Source organism: Fukomys damarensis, unplaced genomic scaffold, assembly GCF_012274545.1.
Source record: "Fukomys damarensis isolate Sample0158 unplaced genomic scaffold, DMR_v1.0_HiC HiC_scaffold_33, whole genome shotgun sequence".
NCBI classification, from domain to species: domain Eukaryota; kingdom Metazoa; phylum Chordata; class Mammalia; order Rodentia; family Bathyergidae; genus Fukomys; species Fukomys damarensis.
Window position 1 is genome coordinate 38,862,486 of NW_022900945.1, and position 20,233 is coordinate 38,882,718.

Genomic DNA, 20,233 nt, shown 5'->3' on the forward strand with positions numbered 1-20,233 from the left:
CAGCCCGCACCCTCGCACACCCCACTCAAGTCCTCCGGGGGCGCTTTCCGGGCTGGTTACGCGTCTGCTTCTTCCGGAGCCTGGGCGCCGGGTCGGTCTGTGGCTCGGTGCCTCGATGCGCCCACCGACTAGGACCCGGCGCTCCCCTGCCTCCCACGCACCTGCCCGCGCACGACTCCCGGGAGGGTTATTATTGTTATTGTTTTCTGGACAGTTGTCTGGTTTGGTGAAAAACTTGCCCTGTTGCCAGTCCTCTGGCTCTGGTGGCTACACCGGGAGTTTATGTAGTCCCTTTCTTTTAATCTCCTTTATTGGTGAGAGATGAAAGCATTACTATCCCACGTTGTGCAGCTGGGGAGAAAGGAAAATTGAGAGGCAAAGACTTGGTGTAGGAATGCTGTTTGGAATATTTTCTGAGATACTGGCATCACATTAATCAGAGGAAGAAGAGAGTAGGGACACTTACTTGCTTTCTGGTATGGATCGGTGGATATCTATATATAATACAAATAATACCGAATATTATTGGGCCCAAAATAACCAATTAAGTAATTCATGCAAGAGAAAACTTAGATTAAAAAAAAGAAACTGCGCCCTCTGCTGTTTACTTTGGTAACCTCACCTGAGAACCTTTTTGACACGCCCCCCCCCCAGTACATTTGAATAGGTTGTCATTTTACAAGGTAAGGGAGGAAAATTCCCTTAGGAATGTTTTAAGACAACTTCATTTGGAAAAATCTCAGGCTGAATCCCTATCGTTACATCAGGTATAGATCAGAGTGTAGAGGCTTTCGTTCTCCACTCGCTCCCATTTTTCTCTCCACAAGGAATAATAGAGGCACTCCTTGTCATGAGTTTGTCAATGGCTGGAATGGAAAATTCTGAGTAAGATTTAGAATTCGACTAAACATATGGTGAACCTGGCAGTAAATTTTCTCTAGAAATAAGGTCTCCTTTTGTGGCTGAAAATGCTAAACATATTCTTATCTTGCAGAAATGAAAAAAAGATTTTCCATCAAAATCGTTTGTTTCAATATGCTTGGGGTTAAGTTCGCTGGAAAGTTTTCCAGAAATCTTTGCTGGGGAAGGGTAAGGCTCTTCAAATTTGCCTGGCCCTTGAGGAGTATCTCTAAGCTGTGAAGAGATCAGCAAGTCCATATTTCATGAAGTATTTTGAACTGTGTCACTTTGAATGCCTTGCCCACCTTGCTTTCTGTTTGGCAAAGAAAAAGCAATTCCATAAGTGTCTGAGATTATTTTTGAGGCTAAGTGACAGGCTTTTTCATTAAAATAAAATGTGTATCTCTACGTGTGGATCAACATGCAAAGAAAAAAATGCATCAAGGGTTTCACATGTGATATTGCTCCAGTGTACATAGACAAGGGATATATTTTCTTTTTTGGATGCCATGAAATCAAATATATTTAATCTTTAAAGACAAACATGAGAGTATGTGGGATTTCATATGTCTGGGTATCAGTTTGATGATACTTCCTATTATGAGATTTAAGAGCAGTAATCATACAAATTTTATCAAGGAGCAATTTATTTAGACAAAAAGCTCTTTTCTATTAAGATTTTTAAAAAATTTTTCTTTCACTGGGTAGGCATGTGGATTACAATGATCTAAGTTAGCTTTTAAGGAAAAGGCTACTACAGTTTGCAGTTCCTTTTGTATGTTTGGATTTAGTGCAAATACTTGTCTTTGGTTCTGGTAAAGTATTATTCTGAAAAACATCAGGCAATGTGTTTAAAAGTTAAGCTATTACACATTTAGTTGATAGGTTTTCTAAGTACAGATTTGGAGGCGGTTTTTAACTTACAGAAGCACCAAGTCACAGGCAAAGGAATAAATTTTCATACAACTTAGGAAACTAATTATATGTTAATATTGAAAAGTGTGTGTGTGTGAGAGAGACGGAGAGAGAGACAGAGAAAGAGAGAGAGGATTATATTGTATTAGAGATCAGTATGTGATTTTAGCATACTTTCAAAACTAATTTTATTTTCAGACCCAGAGTTTTGTTCCAAAACTTCAGGTGGCAATAGATTTTCTCAGATGTGTGTTTGAGACATTGGATCTCTAAATGTCCCTGTGTGAGAAGGAAACATTTGTTGCTCCTTGGTCAATTAAACACCAGATTTCTTGTAGACTTCACTGATTTTGAAATAATTTTATGTACTATCAAATTCCCAAACACTTGCAAAATATATGCCATCTAATTTTGCTCTTTGGTCTTCTCTTGGTGAAAACAGAGATCTTTCAAATACTAAAGTGTGTTACCTGTATTATTAAGAATCTCCTAATAGGCACTTGCTCAAAATACCCAATCAAGAATCAGTAAGATGTGCCTATGATGTTGCAGTACATGCTAAATTCCTTGTATTTTGAGAGACAATTAACAACACAGCAGCCTGTGTTTCCCATTAAGAAGAATAAAAGATGCTTTTTCACAACAAATAAATAAGTGCAAAAAAGCATTCAATATATGTTAAAACAGCTCAGGTAATAAATATTATTATTATAGCTGTGCTGGAAGGTGCTAATTTTTGGAGGTTACAGAGTTTGTATATCTTTTCCTCTTTCTATTTTTCTCTCAATGGCTTGTGATTATAGTCAATTTTCCTTTTGTTCCTTGTCATTCAGAAGCATATTTATAAAATTCTTAAAGTCTGTGAAGAGTGAGTCAATAGCTGTCTATTTCAGGTGCCCCCAAAGAGCTGAAAATTTATGGAATAAATAGCCTACTACCATCACCCCCACCTCCTAGTGACTTTATATAATAAAATGAATGCTGAAAGCCAGCTAGTGTTAGTAGATTTACTGGCAATATTTTCCTCTTACTTGATAAAATTGCCTTTGGAACATCATTACCTATAATTTTAATCATTATTATTTCCATATAATATCTTGGGAGGATTTTTATTTATTCCTGATGACAGAAAGGGCGCATGAAATGTCTTCTACAAAGATAATCCAAGGTGTAAGGGAATTAGCTTCAGAATCCTGGAGAAACATATGTTCCATCTGTGCAAAACTATTTTATAGCGCATTTTAGCCCTGATGAATAATATCTATCAACTGGAGGCCCATGAAATAATTTTATATTTTTTCCTTGGCTCTGAAATGTATATGCCAGAGGTCTTTGGGGGCATTTGTGGCATTTTAATGGGCATTTTTTTTTAATCAAAAAGGACTTGAGTTCACAGGTAGAGCTAATGACATTATTTGATTACAGTGAGTCCCCAAGCTTGACAAATTAAAGAACCAGAGATGGGGCTGCCCAGAGCTCCTCTGAAGCTTCCCTTGTTTGGGTGATCTGGACACTGGAGACAAATTCAAAAGCCACATTACTTGGCAATTAGTTCAGTTATGGGCAGGGAGGGATATGTTTAGTATATTAAATCTGAACATATGTCATTGACTGTCCTTCTCACAATCGGTTTGCTTAGCTATTTGTCCTGACGACCTAGGATTTAAAAATCTGTTGGTATTTTAACCTGGTTGACTGCAAAGCCCGATGGGAACCAGGGTCATTAGGTAATAGAGGTTGCAGTGTAAATAATATTCTATTTGTGTATCATTTTATTTCCATTGAAAACTCCATAATTATACTTCAGCAGCAAATCCTTGATTTTCACAGGCAGAGGTTTTCTATTGTGTGTGAGGGAAGTTCATACATTTAATTTATTACTAATTTGAAGTTAAAAGGATTTTCTTTGAAAGGTACTATGTGCCACCCTGAAAAGTGAGGAGACACTGAAATGAAGAATGCATAGTAGGTGATGTTCCAGAATTAAAAATTACAATGAAATAAAATAATGATGTTAGAGAATAGTATAGTGACCTTCTGTTCCTTCTCTGTAATATGCTGTGGTCAATGTCTTTTTCTGTGTCAATGGGAGCTCATTAAATGTAAATTCTCCAGACCAACTGAGCTTTGCTATATTAATGCTTGCCAAAGCTTGACATTTTTAATACATTAATAATATGTCTGTAATGTAATGGAAAACTATTAATCACAACTGGTTATGTGCCAGAAATTTAAGCTATAATTGGCTGCTTCTTGTCAAGAATGTCTGTCGCACAGTCCTGCAACTGCCTAATATTCAAATATCTTACGTTCCTCTGCATTTTTCCTTGTCACGTCTGTAAATTCGATCAATGGGGTAGACCATAATTCTGTGTAATGATCCATCATTATCATTCTGGTATACCTTAATAAGAATTCATTACATTGGGATTGCTGTTGTGTTAGGAGATAGTAACAGGTTCATATGTTTCCTTAGTGTCCACATTTTTTAGGTAAGAATGTACGGTCACCCTTTATTACAAAGTTACAGTAAGTCAAAAATGTGGTTAAGGAAACTATAACCAAGGTTAAGTGGATTTAGAGAATCATATTGTTTTTTAAAAAGTGAAGGCTAATCTCAGGGATCATTCAATATATGCCTCACGTTTTATTTTTAAAATAATATTTATTACAGGTTAACACAACCTACTCAGTTCAGTTTCAAAACAGTCAGTTCCAAGTCTTTGATTATATTGTTTTCAATAAATAAATTATAGTGTATTTGAAACTAAGAATTGAAGTTAACAATTTCTGACCTAGTAGGTTTTACACTGCCTCACTTGTAATGCCCACTCCCTGCATCCCCAAAAGTGTTTGTTTTCCCTTATAATATAAACATAGTTGAAAAATGTATCTAGAAATTATAGATTTCCATCATTTTAACAACTTTCTGCATTATAAATTGTCAGGGTGTTGGATGTTGCCGAAAATATCAAATTAAAATTACTAATGAGTCTGAAAAAAACAGAAAGCTGTAGTAGCCACAACACATGATTCTCTGATTTTTTTTCTTTTTAGCTAAAGATTTCAAAATGTGCTCAACACAATATAGTCTGGAAGAGGAAGATTCAAATCTGTAGTTTATACATGTTTAGACACACTGCTAATTATTGCTTCATAGGAACTCAAATATTCAACACTTTTCCTAATAGAAAATATCACAAATTGCAGCTGTATGATAACATTTTATGAATTGAATATAATGAAAATTGCGCTTGCATCTATAAAGCAATTATTATAAATTACTTTGCTATGGAAACACAATTCAACCATCTGTTGGCATTTCATAGTCTCTGTGGCTTAGTTCATTTTAAGATGGTACATTATTTAAATATAGTGAATTCCTTTTATAACATTGTTTTAAGATAGTGAACTTCCATATTTAAACTGTTTAATGTGAATTGAAAGATTTATGATGGATTTTCCAGAGTTACAGGGTTTTTCATCCTTTTTGAGCCATTTTTTCAAAGTTAATAATTTGGAGTATGATTATGCACCAAATAATTAAGAAAACACGCCTTTTTTTCCAAACATCTGGATTCCAAGTATTAATGCTTATTTAGATTTGAGCGATGATCTCTAAAGAGAAAAGTTGCCAATTAAATTCATCAATGACTTGTGTCTGTAGCTATGCAGACTGCGTTGTCAGTTTACCATATGGACTTTTAAATGATAATTTTTATTTTCTCTTAGAATTAGTGCCGTATTATTCTGCTTCATGGCCTGTTAACTCACCCTCAGCTATTTTTATATGTGCATTTTAAATTGTGCATTTTTACTACAGAGCTTTTACTTTTAAAGCAGCCCATAATATGTGCCTTTGGGACAAATTCTCTTCTGTTAGAGAAAGTAACTGAAAATGCAGGTGTAATAGCTATAAAAAGAGAAAAGAAAATAGGAAATTCTTATGAAAGGAAGATTTGCTCCTTTGGTTTTACTTCTGGAATTTTTTTCAGAGAGGCAAAGTTATCTTTGTCAGTAAATGCAGCTAAACAAAAGGTTGCTAAACTCTTCCAATATAATAAGGAAATCTAAAGGGACAGGCTTACACCAACAAAGCTAGTTTTCACTTTAGCGAACAAAAGCAATGAAATGTACAAGGAATTTGGAGATTTTTAGGGTCTCTTTGCCAAGAAAAAAAAAGGGGGCATACACATAGTTGTCATTTCTTTGTCATTGTTATTAAAAAACTCATCTCCTCCATTGTTCTCTTAAAAGATTTTTCTAGCAACTCAATCATTAAGAAATATTTAAATCTAGCAGTGTGCTCTGCTAAGAAAGGAGCACACTGGATGGAATTTAGCTCAGTGGTTCCACTGCCTGCTTTGCTCGTGCAAGGACCAGAGTTCCAGCCCCAGTACCCCCCCCAAAAAAAAGAAAAACACAGAAGCATACTTTTTGAAATGAAATGCAACTCACCTGGAATGCACATCTTGTCTTTTTTATGCAAGAGCTAAACACTTCTTGTCAAAATCCTCCCCAGCACGAATGACTTTTCAGGTTTGCTCATTATAGCCAAAGCAACTGCGGAAAGGTTAGCCACATTACACCAATTTGCTTTGTATTACCTCAAACCTCCAAAATGTCAACATATCAAACATTTTGTAATGCATTGATTGTGGAACAATAACTCTTACTCTTATTGTTTTTAAAAGGATACTGCTGCCAGAAGCACAGAATGATTGATGGGAAGCAGACACTGGACTGTGAGACACTCGTCCTTCTGCTTTAGATACTGATATCTCAGCGCTCTCGGCGCGCCTGAACCACCCTCGTGAGCCGTGAACACTGAGGATCACTCAGGGTTATCAGATGCATAATGGGAGAGTCATCACTTTGCTAAGCTATCTGCTCCTGGACATCTTTGGCCAAAACCAAACGAGACCTGAGTCTAAGAGATACGTTCTAGGATGAAGAAAAGGCCGCAAGGTGTTGATGCCTAACCCACAAGTATGTTAGGCTGCCACCAAAGTCATCAGTATTCCTGAGTATACACAATATCTAAATCCTTCCTATTGGTTTTGGAAATCTCATCCTCTGTCTCTTTTTAAAAGTATACAGACCTACCTACATAAAGAGACACATATATGTTCATGTAAAATAGACACAGATTACAGATAAGCCACGAAGACTACAACGAATTTAGAGATGTATTTGTCAAGATTCCTGTCCATTCATACCCTTTGGGTTACAGTGTCCTCGGTGATGCAGCCCTACCCTTTGGTATGGGGACATTATGATGTGTGTAAAACTCAGATTTACACAGAAGAAGGGAAAGTGTGGGATTACATGGCCTGTCAGCCAGAATCCACGGACATGACCAAATATCTGAAAGTGAAACTGGATCCTCCCGATATTACCTGTGGAGACCCTCCTGAGTCATTCTGTGCAATGGTGAGGCAATGCTTTTGAGTAGAATATTTCGTATAAATGGGGTTGAATTGCATATGCATTCCAAGATGTGAGCATGGAACTCAATTCATGAAGGTGGCAGATTTCTGTAAACAGGCTAGCTTCATTCTCAGCGGAGGCTTGCACCATCTAGAATTACAACTGATGCATTGGAACTCTCTGCTTCCCAGCAAACTAAGAGTTTCACTGAGACTGGCAATATATACAGTGGTACCTTGGTTCATGAACTTAATTTTTGCCATGATTCTGGGCAAAGCCCAGTTGGATGAGAACCGAATCAAATTTTCCCCTAAGGTCAACATTGAGCCTAACTGTTGAATTGTATTTGATTCTCGTCCAATTTGGTTTGCCACCAGAATCATGGCAAGAATTAAGTTCATGAACTGAGGTAGATAGACAAAGTTCTACTGAAGGCTAAATTTCAGATCAGATATTGGGAATATGATTAAGTCCAATATGTTACATTAAGGTAAAACTCAATGGCAAACCAACTTTGAAGGTGTCTTTAGACTCGTATATGAGGCCAGTCCCAAATTCAGTGTAGTTGAAGATGAGGTTAGATGTCATGGCTTCTGTCAACAGGAAGTGGTTGTGATTTGGAAGTCCCTGCTTAGTAGACCAGTGAATAAAACAACAGACGAGAGAGGGACTACAGTCTGATATGCTTTTCCAGAAGTCTTTTTACCAAATCATATAGCCTCCTTATATCAAAGATCACCATTTTGTGTGTATATTTTAAAGAGGAATATCGGAATGTTGAAAACATTCACTGGAAAGTGATGACCAAGGATATGAAAATTCAAATACCCTCTTTTTGATAAGGAAAAGTTACAGAATGCATTATTCTTGGTGTACATAAGTCTTTTCCTTGGTGAAAAAGTAGCGGCACTGGGTGATACATTGAGTTTCCAAGAAGGATACAGCTGATGGTTTGCATGTAGGGTATTAGTAAAGAGATTAGTGATTTAAATGGTGTCAGTTAACACACTAAAGAATTCAGACAGTATGCTCATTTGGTTTGTGTTGCTGTTTTTTTATTATGGGCTGTCTTTATTTGATGCAAGGTCTGTGATCCCATTTTTCTCCACATAACAGATATAATCATGTGGCAGATTTTAATAGTATTCTTACTTGATTTTCTTATCTTGAACCTGGCCTGGCGTTTTCAGGATAGTGAAACTATTAATCAAAGTAGCATCTGTTCGCAGTCCCCAGTGAGTTAAATTAGCATAAGATCATCTTAGACCAAGTACTATAGAAAAGGTTTTGTAACAAGAAACAATTTTGAGCAATAAGGAGTGCTTTCACCTAAAAGCTAAGGGCTTGCCATTTTTCAGAAGTGCCTTTAGGGACTGGTTTGAATTATAGTCTAAACCTGATTCTGTGGAGAGTGAGAAAAAGAGCTTGGCTATTAGGTGTCACTATGACTAAAGTGCCCTGAAAGACTAAATATTTCAAAGAGAGGCCCGTCTCTCTGGGAAACAGGTATATGCTTTGCAAAGAAGTTACATTTTAGAAACCGCACGCTTCCTGAGGAGTTTATTCAAACATACTAGTAAAAGTATAATAAATCTGCAAAAGAGCGGGGAAATTTGTTGGTTTGGGGTAAGATCTTTAATAATTTCTCATGAAAGGTCAAATTTAAGATGGCATTGAATTTGCTGTTCAGATGGTAGGTTGTGCAATCTTCTGCTCCTTACAGCAGAGGAAGAGTTCTGGGCCAACTCTGTGTGTTATTAAGAGCTCTCTAGCTCTATATATTAGTTTACATGACACTTGTAACAATATACCATTTCTGAAATTGTTTAATAATTCACAAATATCCTTTTTTAGGGTGGTGTTTCTACTTGCACAGACCCCGCACGATGTGCTCAGGGTCTGATTTCTCTGTACAGCTCTTCTGGTTTCAGTCTGTGGCTGGAGAATGCCTGCTCAGCACTGCTCCTGTGCGTCATTTGGAAAGGTTTACTTGGCGGGCATCTTCAGTAAGCTTCTTTCTTCCATCATAAGCAGGAGAGGGTATATTATGGGGCTTCCTGTGCTTGCCTTTCATAGAAATATGATCTGAGGTATTTAAGCAAGCTAATTCCTATGAAGTCATTGGCTAAGTGATGTTAGAGACTAGATGAGAAAAGAGAATTCAAATGATTTTCTTCTGCTGGTCTCAAGTTCATTACGATATATACTTTTTATGTTCACATGAAACTCCACAGAACAGTCTCTTGAAAGCCAGCATCTTACTATGACGCAGATATTAAGAAGCCTTGGTGGATTTAACTTGAGCAGAGTAGTTTTTCAAGAGAGCATATGAGGTTTGTGAGATGTTACCTATCAATCCTTAATTCGTGTTCCTTAATATGGATTTGATTGGCACAACTGATTTAATAATCTCTCCTCAGATTACACACTTGGGGACTATCCGTATGCATATTACGTGCCAAGTTGGGGATAATGGCCCTAATATAGCAACATTTCTCTTGGCAGTTTAGGTTTTCCATGAAATTATTTAGTGTAAGGGTTCCTGACAAAAGACCGTGGAGCCTTTTCAAGACGCGGTCCTATCAGACCTGTTTAGGTGCTCCTTAGCCCGAGGTCTAATGGGGATCCACAAAGTCACTTGTGTTATGACTTGGTGACCTCTCCTCCTTGACACTGCATCCAAACCTTCTCCCTCAGAGTCGTTCTGGCCTATTACATCAGGGGAGCTGCCGGATAAGCACGTCACTGTTTAGCCCCGATATGTAAATGTGTGCTGCAAAATGGTTTCCTTTGCTCAGCTAGTGACCCCCTTATTAGCTATGACTATATTAGTTTTGAGCACCGAGAGGAATTCGGCCATAGAAATGTCCTGTAATTCCTGTAGCCGATTTATTTACTGTAAAGTTGAAGTTCATTGGCAGTGGATTATGAGTCTGTGTTGCTGCCCGTTGGTTTGCTCCATCCTTGTTGGCCAGGGGCTGTTCATTCATGAATGTTGCACTCATTTTAATCGAACGTGAAAATTTAGAGAAAACGAGGATATGACTCCTTTAAATAATTGATTTCTGCTTTTTAAGCTAGTTGACATATTTAATAAATCTTCAATGTCACGTAATTTTAAATAGTGGTATTTTAATTGTACGAGCATTTATAAACAATAGTTTTCTGGGAGAATTCTGCCATTTCTACTTATGGGAGTGCCAAGCAGAGAAAGGTGTATGGACATGAGTTACATGTTTTGTAAGCTATCCATTTTCTTTTAAATTTATTGTACTACCTTTAAATTGAGAGTGGTTAAAGAAAAAGAAAATCTCTGTTTTGTCAAGGGAGAAGAGTCTAACCATGTTTTGTTGTTTAGGCAGGATCAGTTTATTTGTGGGGTCCCATCCTTTCAGCCACATTACAAGCTTCAGGTGGCACAGTTTTGTCAGAAAACACAGATCTAGCGACAACAATGTGCTTCATTTGCATAGAGACCAAATAGGATGATCTGAACCTGTGTGTAAAGCTGAAGGGACAACACGAAGCTCTGACTTCTTCATTGTGTTTAGACAAACTTAGCTGTCATCTCTCCGTGCAACACCCCAGTGGCTTAAAAATGGCAAGATTATGTGCAATTATCTCTAGCCTGAAGCTAATTTTCTGGATAAGTTAAACGGAAGCTTTGAAAAGGAGCCTACAGACAGGAGAGATCGTGTGCGTTTGTACAATTTATGGTGCAGAAGTGCTGATGACTGTGGAAATGGGAGCCCTTGAGTGCTGCCATGGATTTCAGAGCCAATCAAAACCAAATTAGGAAACAAAGATTATTAAAAAGTCTTCTGTGCATGTAATTTTGGCATAATATTATGAGGTGGACATTAAGTGTTTCCCTTGGAGACTTTCCGCATCATTAATGCAGCATGCCTTTAATTACAAGGAGACTCGTATTACTAAAAAATGGAGAAAATAAAGTACTCTGAGGTGTAGTTAGCAGTTCCCTCATTATATTTACTGAAATAATTATAAGAAAGGGCATAATTTTTCTAAATAAAATGTCAGAATTTGAAATGAAAATGGATTTTCTTTAGGAAATTTACCAATGTGTGCTGTGCTCTTGATAGGTATTTATTCAAGTACCTTAACAGGTCTATTAATGATCGTTCCATATTGGGCTATTTCTAGATAGGCTCCTATTAAGGAAAAAGTCTTTAATTACTGCAAGCATTGTGGATAGAGCATATTTTATTACATTCAAATGAAGCTTACAAAGGTGCTAGAAAGCCTTTATATTTTCCGATTCCGGAGGAACCTATGGGGTGAATGGGTGGCATTGCATAGTCACACGGCTTCCCATAATTTAAATTCCTGATGTGACATCATCTGAGGTTGCCATCTGGTGGCTATCAGGTGGCCTTCGAGAAGTTAATTTGACAAACGATTACATTTTCAATTACAAAAGATTGCTATTCCAAAAAGTGAAACTACACTGACTTATATAATAATCGAATAATCTTAAAAATACACTTTTTTCGTATGAAAGGTAATTCAATAAATGAATGCAGTCTTAAAAACAGTGACATCTTTCATTTGAACTGATTTATCCCTTAATTGTGCCAGAATTAAATTTTTGAAAAAACCTCTGCTTCTTTCAATATTAACACTTCATTATTTAGACATTTCTTAGAAAAGTTTAATTCATGTTTGTAATACATTAAGTTCCACAGAGATCAATCTTTCTGATTTACCACTACATCAAGTAGATCTTTATTAAGGAGCCTGCAATAGTTCCTTCTTATCTGTTGCATCAAATATAAAGTACACCACCTCCTTTTAAAAACCTGGGTGTAGGGCCGGGGATTTAGCTCAGCAGTTCGGTGGCCTGCCTTGCAAGCACAAGGACCTGAGTTCAATCCCCGTACCAATAAATAAATAAATAAATAAAACCTGGGTGCACACAGACTTACTTCCCAAAACTTTCTATTACAGCCCAGTGGAGTCTGTAGATGACAAAAGACTAACCATCTGATTGGAAAGGAGCTACTGGATTTGGGCTGAACCTGCATTGGCTTAGTATGCAGGGCTTATGGGGAAGGTCGTGAGAGGGAGCTATAGCAGGGGTAACAAAAGCTGAACCTATCTCATGTTCTCAGCGAGTACTCTGTATATGCCCTGTGTATTAGTGCCCTTGTCTTTGTTGGGCTAATGCTTCACAGGTATTATTGCCAAGACTAGTATTACTGCAGACTAGTGTGTGTGGAGGGAAGTGAACAGTGCAAACAGCATGTGTAAAACCTTGTCGTGGTGAGAGTCAAAGTTAAATACCCCAGGGTCGCTGACACCTAAAGAACTAAGATTGCAGAGCAAAATTAACACAAAGTAGCAGGGACAGGAATGAGCCGACACAGAAGCAGGAGCAACACTCAGATTTTAAAGGCAAAACATTATTTTGCAACATCTTAAAGGGCCACTTGAAAAACACTACTGGGCTGTTAAGTTTCTCATGTTAAACGGTGTCAGAAAAGAAGAGGAAAAAAGGCTGAGTGAAACAGATGGGTTCTTGCAGCATTTAAATCAGTCTGGTGACCTGGTTAATGGTAGAATAATTTCTTATATCTGACAGGATAGAGAGGGAACAAAAATTCATGAAACCTGACACACACACACACACACACACACACACACACACACACACACACACACACACACACAACACACACACACACACACACACACACACACCTTTATTTAGTATGCTGAGTATGATAAGACAATTTCATCTGCGTGAAACCCCTAATTCACACCAAGGTTAGAGAAAGGATTTAACTGAATGCAAAATGCAAGAGTTTTCAAGATGAACTGTGAGACTTCAAATAATGGCTGCCTTTTGGTAGACCTCTTTGAGTTATCCCTTTCAATCCTATAAGAAGTGACATCTGCTTTTATTATTATTTTTTTAGTACCAGGGGGGGTCGAACTCAGTACCATGTGCTTTCAAGGCCGGTGGTACCACTGAGATAAATCCCTGACCCAAACTTATCTGCTTTTAATCCAGAGGAACAATACTTGAAAAATGTGAGAAGCAGGGTCCTAAATTACTGTAGTTTATTGAGGCATATTCTCCACACTTCCTCCCTCCCTTCCCTCTCCCCACCGCTCTTCATCCTCTGATTTTGAGAACTAGTGTAATTACACAAGAAGCCACTCACCTCTTGTCACTTTCTGTCTTTACCAGGACAAAGAGAAATCATTTCTCTCAGTAGAAGTAGTCTGCCCCACTCTGCTCGCCGTGATCCCAAGGACTCTTTCAGATCTAACTTGTTAGTTTCTGTCCGCACCTGCCAATGTCAACTGATCTAATTCTTGTGATCAATTAACTCCTTTTTGCTATATCTGTTTGTCTGTGTGCCTATCTAGCCATCTAGATATATAGGTTGATATATGTGTCTATGCAGTATATATGTTAGCCCTGCTCAATTGTACACCATTCAACATCTTAATACGCCTTATTTTATATGACCGTGTATACATTTGTTGCATCTTTATTCTGGATCTTTAACTGAATTACCATTTATATGAGAGAATGCATGAGAATTCTACCATACTTGATGCATAGTGGGAATTTAGCAGAGACTATACATTTTACTGCTTTTATACCTCACAGTATTGACTGTCACCTGAGGCAACAAATAAGTAAAAACAGTTGTAAGTCATTAATCGGTCAATTGACTGAATATAATATTTAGTTACCGTAATTTTTTTTATTTCTTAAGAAATTACATCATAAATCTGATGTTTGGTTTTTCCCTGTGGAATTAAGAAGCAACTAGAATAACTTACCTACTCCATTTGAGCAACTCATGAGCATGCTCTCAAAAGAGAGACAGCAGAGCCAAAATCTTGTCTGAGCTCTGCTACTGAAAGTAAATATCCATCTGGACTCTACATTTTTTTTTTTTTTTTTTGGTACTGGGAATCGAACTCGGGTCCTTGTGCTTGTGAGGCAGGCGGTTGAACCACTGAGCTAAATCCCTGGCCCAGGTTTTCCATTTTAAATTGAACCCTTTAAAATATTTTTGAAATAATTCTTGATTATTGTAGATAATTGGGAAGAGATAAAATATAAGACATAACCTGAAACCATTTTACAATATCTTTTATATTTCTCTCTTCCCAAATATAACACATATTTTGTTTCAAATTTGGATTGTATAATATACAGCTAATCAGCCTTTGATTTTCAACACTGAACTCATATCATATGCAGTTTTCAGCCTTTGTTTTCATTTACTATTTTCTGTACCTATTCTTCATACAGTTTTCAGAAGTATGATTTTTATAGCTATAAATATTTATCAGTATGGGTTTGCAACATTTTATTTATCTTTCCATTTGGACAACTTGATGTTGTTCCTGTAGTTTTGGGAATTGGTCAAAGCAGAATAGTGTTCTTTAAACGGGTCCTCTGTCTGCACATTAGATGATATATTTTTAGAATGTTGAGCTCATTGTGTTCTATTGAGTCAAAGCTAATGAATACGGCTACATTCCTGTGTGCTCAAGAATGGGATTACTACGGAATGGAATGGACTGAAGTCAGTCATGAGGAAAGGGTTGTCTTGGGAATTAGGCACATCCTTCTACCTGGGTCTTGCTCTCTTTTGTCTGGACTTGAAAGTCATTCTGGAAGAAAGAGAGCTTTGGAGTGCAAAGTCCAGGGGACCTCTTTGGGAATAAAAGCTTAAAATGAGTAAATGATTCCTTGTGAACTATACCTTTGGCTTTAAAACTTGCTTTAGATTGACCTATGATAAGAGATAAATTTTATATTGAATCTCAGTAAACACAGGTGTATCCACATAACCAGAACAAACACTTCACAAAACAGGGCTTACCCTTTGATATGTGTTATGGTTTCTGGTATTTTTTTTTTCTTCATAGTCTTCTCTGATGTAACAAATGATTGAAAATAAACTATATGTAACATTGTTTTTGAAACGTGCACAAAAGAGGAAATACTGTATATATCATGGTATAATTTCCTTTTCGTTAATTTAATTTTGTATTCTTGAGATATAATCCTGTATAATATTTTACCATATGGATATTGGTATTTTAAAATAATTGTTTATTATAGACATGAAGTTGTTTGTTTAGTGTCTTGAGGCTCTTGACCAGTTTTATCAAATTGCCCAAAACATTTGCTTATTGAAAAGGTTAATGTTTCCTGAACACCTAAATTTCTCTATTTCTAAGTGTAGTAGTTTTATTCCTTTGTACTTTTTGCCTTTTTCTAATGTTTCTACTCAAATCCTTATATATATAACTCCACCACTAATTATATGCTTTTACATATACACACATGCAAATTTGAGCTTTTTAAAAACTGCAGTTTTTGCTAGTTTAATCAATTTAAAATAGAAATATCTCTCTTTTTTTGCCAGAAAAAAGAGGTCATATTTCAAGACTTTTCCACACCTTTCCCTTTGTGGACATGTTATACTTTACTGAACTGGGTTTGGATGGCAGGGAGCCACAGTCGCAGGGCTAGAAAAGACTCATGTGTGCTACCCCTAAGCAAAGGTCTGTTTTCACTTTGAATCAGTGCTTTCGGAAACACTTGCATACTGAAACACATTCCCTGCATGAAGCTGCTGGTATGAAATCTGCTCTTTTCATTCCCCAGGCCAATGAGTGGAGTGGTTATTCCTATGCCATTTTTAAATTTCAGAATTTTCATTTCTTACAATAGAAGAAAATGATAAAACTTGTCTCATAAGCACAATATCGGAAAAGAAGTTACTGACTTTGGCAGGTTGTAAGCTTCTTCTCTTTTTGGGAATAGATAGATTCAAATAGTATCTGTTCCATGAAAATGAGAGATAAGGAAGGAAGGAAGGAGCAGAGGAAGAAACCAGAATTGTTTTTCACTCTTTGACCTACTTTGAAGCTGACTTCTGAAATAGTAAATGAAGAACGGATCTGGGTACTGCTCCTGTACAAAAGCAGTAGCTCTTTTATTCTCGAAACTGCATGTCCACAGAGTTCTGTCCGTCGACACACCGCCAGGTTATGTGTGCACAATGATTTTTCCCCACCACATATGACTTTTTGTTTCTTTCTTGTTGATCTCTTTCGGTCTTGGAAATGATAAAATGAAGAAATCAAATACACTTCCAAACAACTTCCAAAGTACGGTGTAAAAATCAATCTTGTGTTTCAGGATTGTTGTTACGGTCCCTCTACATTGATTTATATGAGGAAAGAATTTATCAATTGGTAGAAAAGATTAGACAAGGAATATGAAACTTGCCTAGGAGTTAGAAGGTTGTTCTAGTGAAAGAATTCTATATTTCAAAGAAAGATACTTTAGTGTGTGCAAAGGTCCAAAAGACGTGAAAGTGGGAGATATAAAACTAAAAATTGTCTGCCAGTATAGAGAGCTGAGATGTGTAGGTCACTTCTAGGTGATAGTTACATCAGTGGTCCCTAATCTCTTTGAAAGTGACATTCAAAACTTGCATAGACTTCTCTTCCTTCCTTCCTTCTCTTTCTCTTTCCTTCTTTCTTTCTTTCTTTCTTTCTTTCTTTCTTTCTTTCTTTCTTTCTTTCTTTCTTTCTTTCTCTTTCTTTTGTTCGTTCATTCGTTCTTTCTTTCTTTCATTCTTTCTTTGTGGCACCAGAGATAGAACTGAGGACTTTGACCTTTCGAGGCAGGTGGCAGCACTACTGAGCTAAATCCCCAGCCCTAAAAGTTACAGATTTCTTTGTGGGTCAGGTAGCTACAAGATAAACTGGACCATTTGAAGTGTGTCATTGGAAAGGAGACTTCCATTTGGGGGTCTGTACAAGTTACAGAAGATGGCATGATCCTGGCTCAGGGAAAATGAGGTGGTGGTCAATGTGTTGCACTGCATGTGGATTTTTATTTCAGTTTAGAAGGATTAATCTGTGTCCATTAGGGAGGATTCTCATCAGTATATCTACAGTCACGCTCAGATTAATGCTCTACATAGCCAGTGTGGAGGTCAGTGTGATGAACACAGCAGAACCTGCCGGATATTTTTTGAAATGAATTTGTATTACATGTTTACAAATAATACCTGCAGTGGATATTTATGAAGAACTTACATAGTGCCATGAACCATATTAAGTTTTTGGCTTGTGTTAGTTCTTGTAGTGCTCAATTTTATAATTATTCTTATTAGCCAGGTGAAGCGATTGAGACGTGAAGTTAAGTAATTTTCCCAGCTAATTATTGGAAGCTTGATAAAGAAATTCTTGACCTGTGTCCCACTCTTAAACTGTTCTATAAATTTGTAGCATGTGTGATAAATCCACAGTAAACACCTTTTTTGAAATCATATTTATGGTTTGGGCTATGAGATGCAATACCATAGTTTTATTATTTTAAAAGGTTTTAAATCTGAAATAACCTCAGAAAATTGGATTCTGTAAACAGCGTGCGTGGAATGTATTAAATACACATTATGTGATGAGTGTCTTCATTCAAGGATAAGCGAACCAATCAACAATGTTTGTTTCCATTCTTGCTTTCTTTTCCATTAATGTGTTCATATAAATGGAAATAAGCTGTTAGAAATCATAGAAAGCTGAGTACATATTGTATTCACCATCTCAAACCAGAATAATAAGCCAGCAATTGTTGACTAGTTAAAAAATCACATTCTTGTGGGTGAGGTGTTGAGAAAAGTAGTTAACATGATGGTTTTGTGTTGTTTTTGTTTTACAGTGTCAATAACAACTGTTACCATATAGCCAGCTGCCTACATGATGTGTCTCGAAGGCATTTTTAACCATAACATGTTCATTGTAGATCTCTTGATTTCTCCCCAAATTGAATCTGCCTCTAGGTTTTCCCCTATCTGTGAATGACAACTTATGTTTATCTATTTAGCTGGTCAGGACAAAGCAATCTATGACTGTTTAATTCCTTTATAACCTTATATGAGCAAGTCCTATTTCAAGCCTTCAAAATACATTGCAAATTCAACCATTTCTCACCTTTCCCAGAGATAACAACCAGTTTCTTCTCTAGTCTTTATTTTCATTATTTTAATTAATCTTCCTGCTCCCCACTTTTATCCTATTATCAAAATTATATACTCCAGAAAATATTATATAATGTATAATTTAAAATATAATTTCATATATTATCCCCGAGTTCTATAGCCATAGATTCAACCAACCCTGGATAGAATTGTGTGTACTGAATATGTATGAACTATTTTTCTTTGTCATCATTTCCAAAACAATACAGTACATTGCATTTACATTGAATTAGTTATCATTAGAAATGCAATTTTTTCCCCTTACCCCTGCCCTTCCTTCACCCCCTCCTCCCTTCCCTATTTACAAACACTTTATTTCCATGTTTCATTTTCTCATGTTCTTTTTTCTTTTCCCTTATTACCTTTCCCCTACCCTTACTACTTCCCCTACACCTTTAGCCCTTTTCTTCTTATTTCACACTGTCAATTATATCATTAGGATCTTATGTACCATTATAATTTTTCACACCAGAGAAACTATTCGGTATTTATACATGTGTGACTTATGTATTTCACTCAGGAGTAGATCCTCAATTTGTATCCATTTTCCTATGAATGAGTCTAATTTCTCATTCTTTATGGCTGAGTAGTATTCCATTTTATAGAAAAATCACATCTTCTTTATCCAGTCTCCAACTGATGGGCAAATGGGCTGTTTCCAAGTTTTAGCTATTACAAACTGTACTGCCATAAACATAGGTGCATCTATATCACTGTGATATGATTCTTTTAATTCTTTTGGAAAGATACCCAGCAGAGGGATGGCTGGGTCAAGTGGAACCTCAAATCCCAGCTCTTTGAGGTATCTCATTGTAGAAATGTAATATAAAGAGTACATGTATAGAGTATGTGCAAATATTGGACCATTTCGTATAAGGAGCATGAACATCCGTGGATTTTGGTTGCTACAAGGGCCCTGGAGGAGCCCATTCCTAATTGGTACAGAGGAACGGCTAACATTTTAATAATCTGGGTCAGTCAGGTCCTTCTCTTACTCCGTTTTTCTCCTGTAGTTTTGTGCCTGTTTAAAATTAAACCCACATCTGCACTATTACCTGGCAAGCCCTCTTTAATCTCTGTACCCTGCTCAGGCCTCCGCTCCGATTGCTCCCACTGTGCTTGCTCCTCTCTGGCTGCTCCTTCTTGATGTTCCTCGTGATGCTCAGGGAGCTCCTGCCCCTTCACTTGGAGCCACTCGCAGTGTCTTCTGCAGCCTTTTATTCCGGTCTCTGTTCAGAAAACCTTCTTAAAGGGGCCTGTCTGACCCCCTGTATCTAAATTCATCCCCTCTACATCCCTGATCTGTCTCTACTTATTACAGGGGTGATATAAAAATATTTAATTCCTGGACACCACAAACACTGATCCAGCTAAAGAGATATCACTGCTCACCTTTTGACTGGACATTGCCCCAGTTATAACTACCTAGTATTTATTATGTTATGTATTTGCTCAGTTATATATTTTTCTCTGGAGAATATAAATTTCAGAACTGTGTCTTGTGTCTGCCCATAGGAGGGCCTAGTAAGTATGTGTTGAGTGAATAAACTAATTCTTAAAACAGATTTATCAATTTGACTGTAATATTCATATCTAAGATTATGGTTTCTTCTACATATGGTCTTTAAGGACCTCAGCACAGCCAGTATAGTCCAATCTTGAAGGCCCTTAATCCTGAAGAATATCATAACCCTTTTCTTAATTAAAAATTTAAAGTACATAAACAATAAATCATGTACAAGAACCACTTGGAATTAACAGGGGTAACATATATTGTTTTCATTAGCATTTTTTAAAAAATAGACATTATGTGCAGATTTGAAATAATCTTTGTCCCTGTCCCCTGATTTTTATCTTCTCCCAGAAGAAAACAGTAACTTGAACTTGTTTTTCTAGTTCATGGTGTTGTACTAAGCTTATGCATTTTCATTCAACAT

General features: G+C 36.8%; 1 protein-coding gene across 1 annotated transcript in view; it reads left to right on the top strand.

Moving 5' to 3' along the window:
- Positions 1 to 20,233, top strand: part of Ntng1 (netrin G1) — a 329,941-nt gene that overhangs the window by 1,184 nt on the left and 308,524 nt on the right. Inside the window, exon 2 of the mRNA XM_033758073.1 lies at positions 6,510 to 7,248. Within this exon, the coding sequence (XP_033613964.1) occupies positions 7,003 to 7,248 (246 nt within the window). The 5' untranslated portion in view covers positions 6,510 to 7,002. The remainder of the gene's footprint in view (positions 1 to 6,509; positions 7,249 to 20,233) is intronic.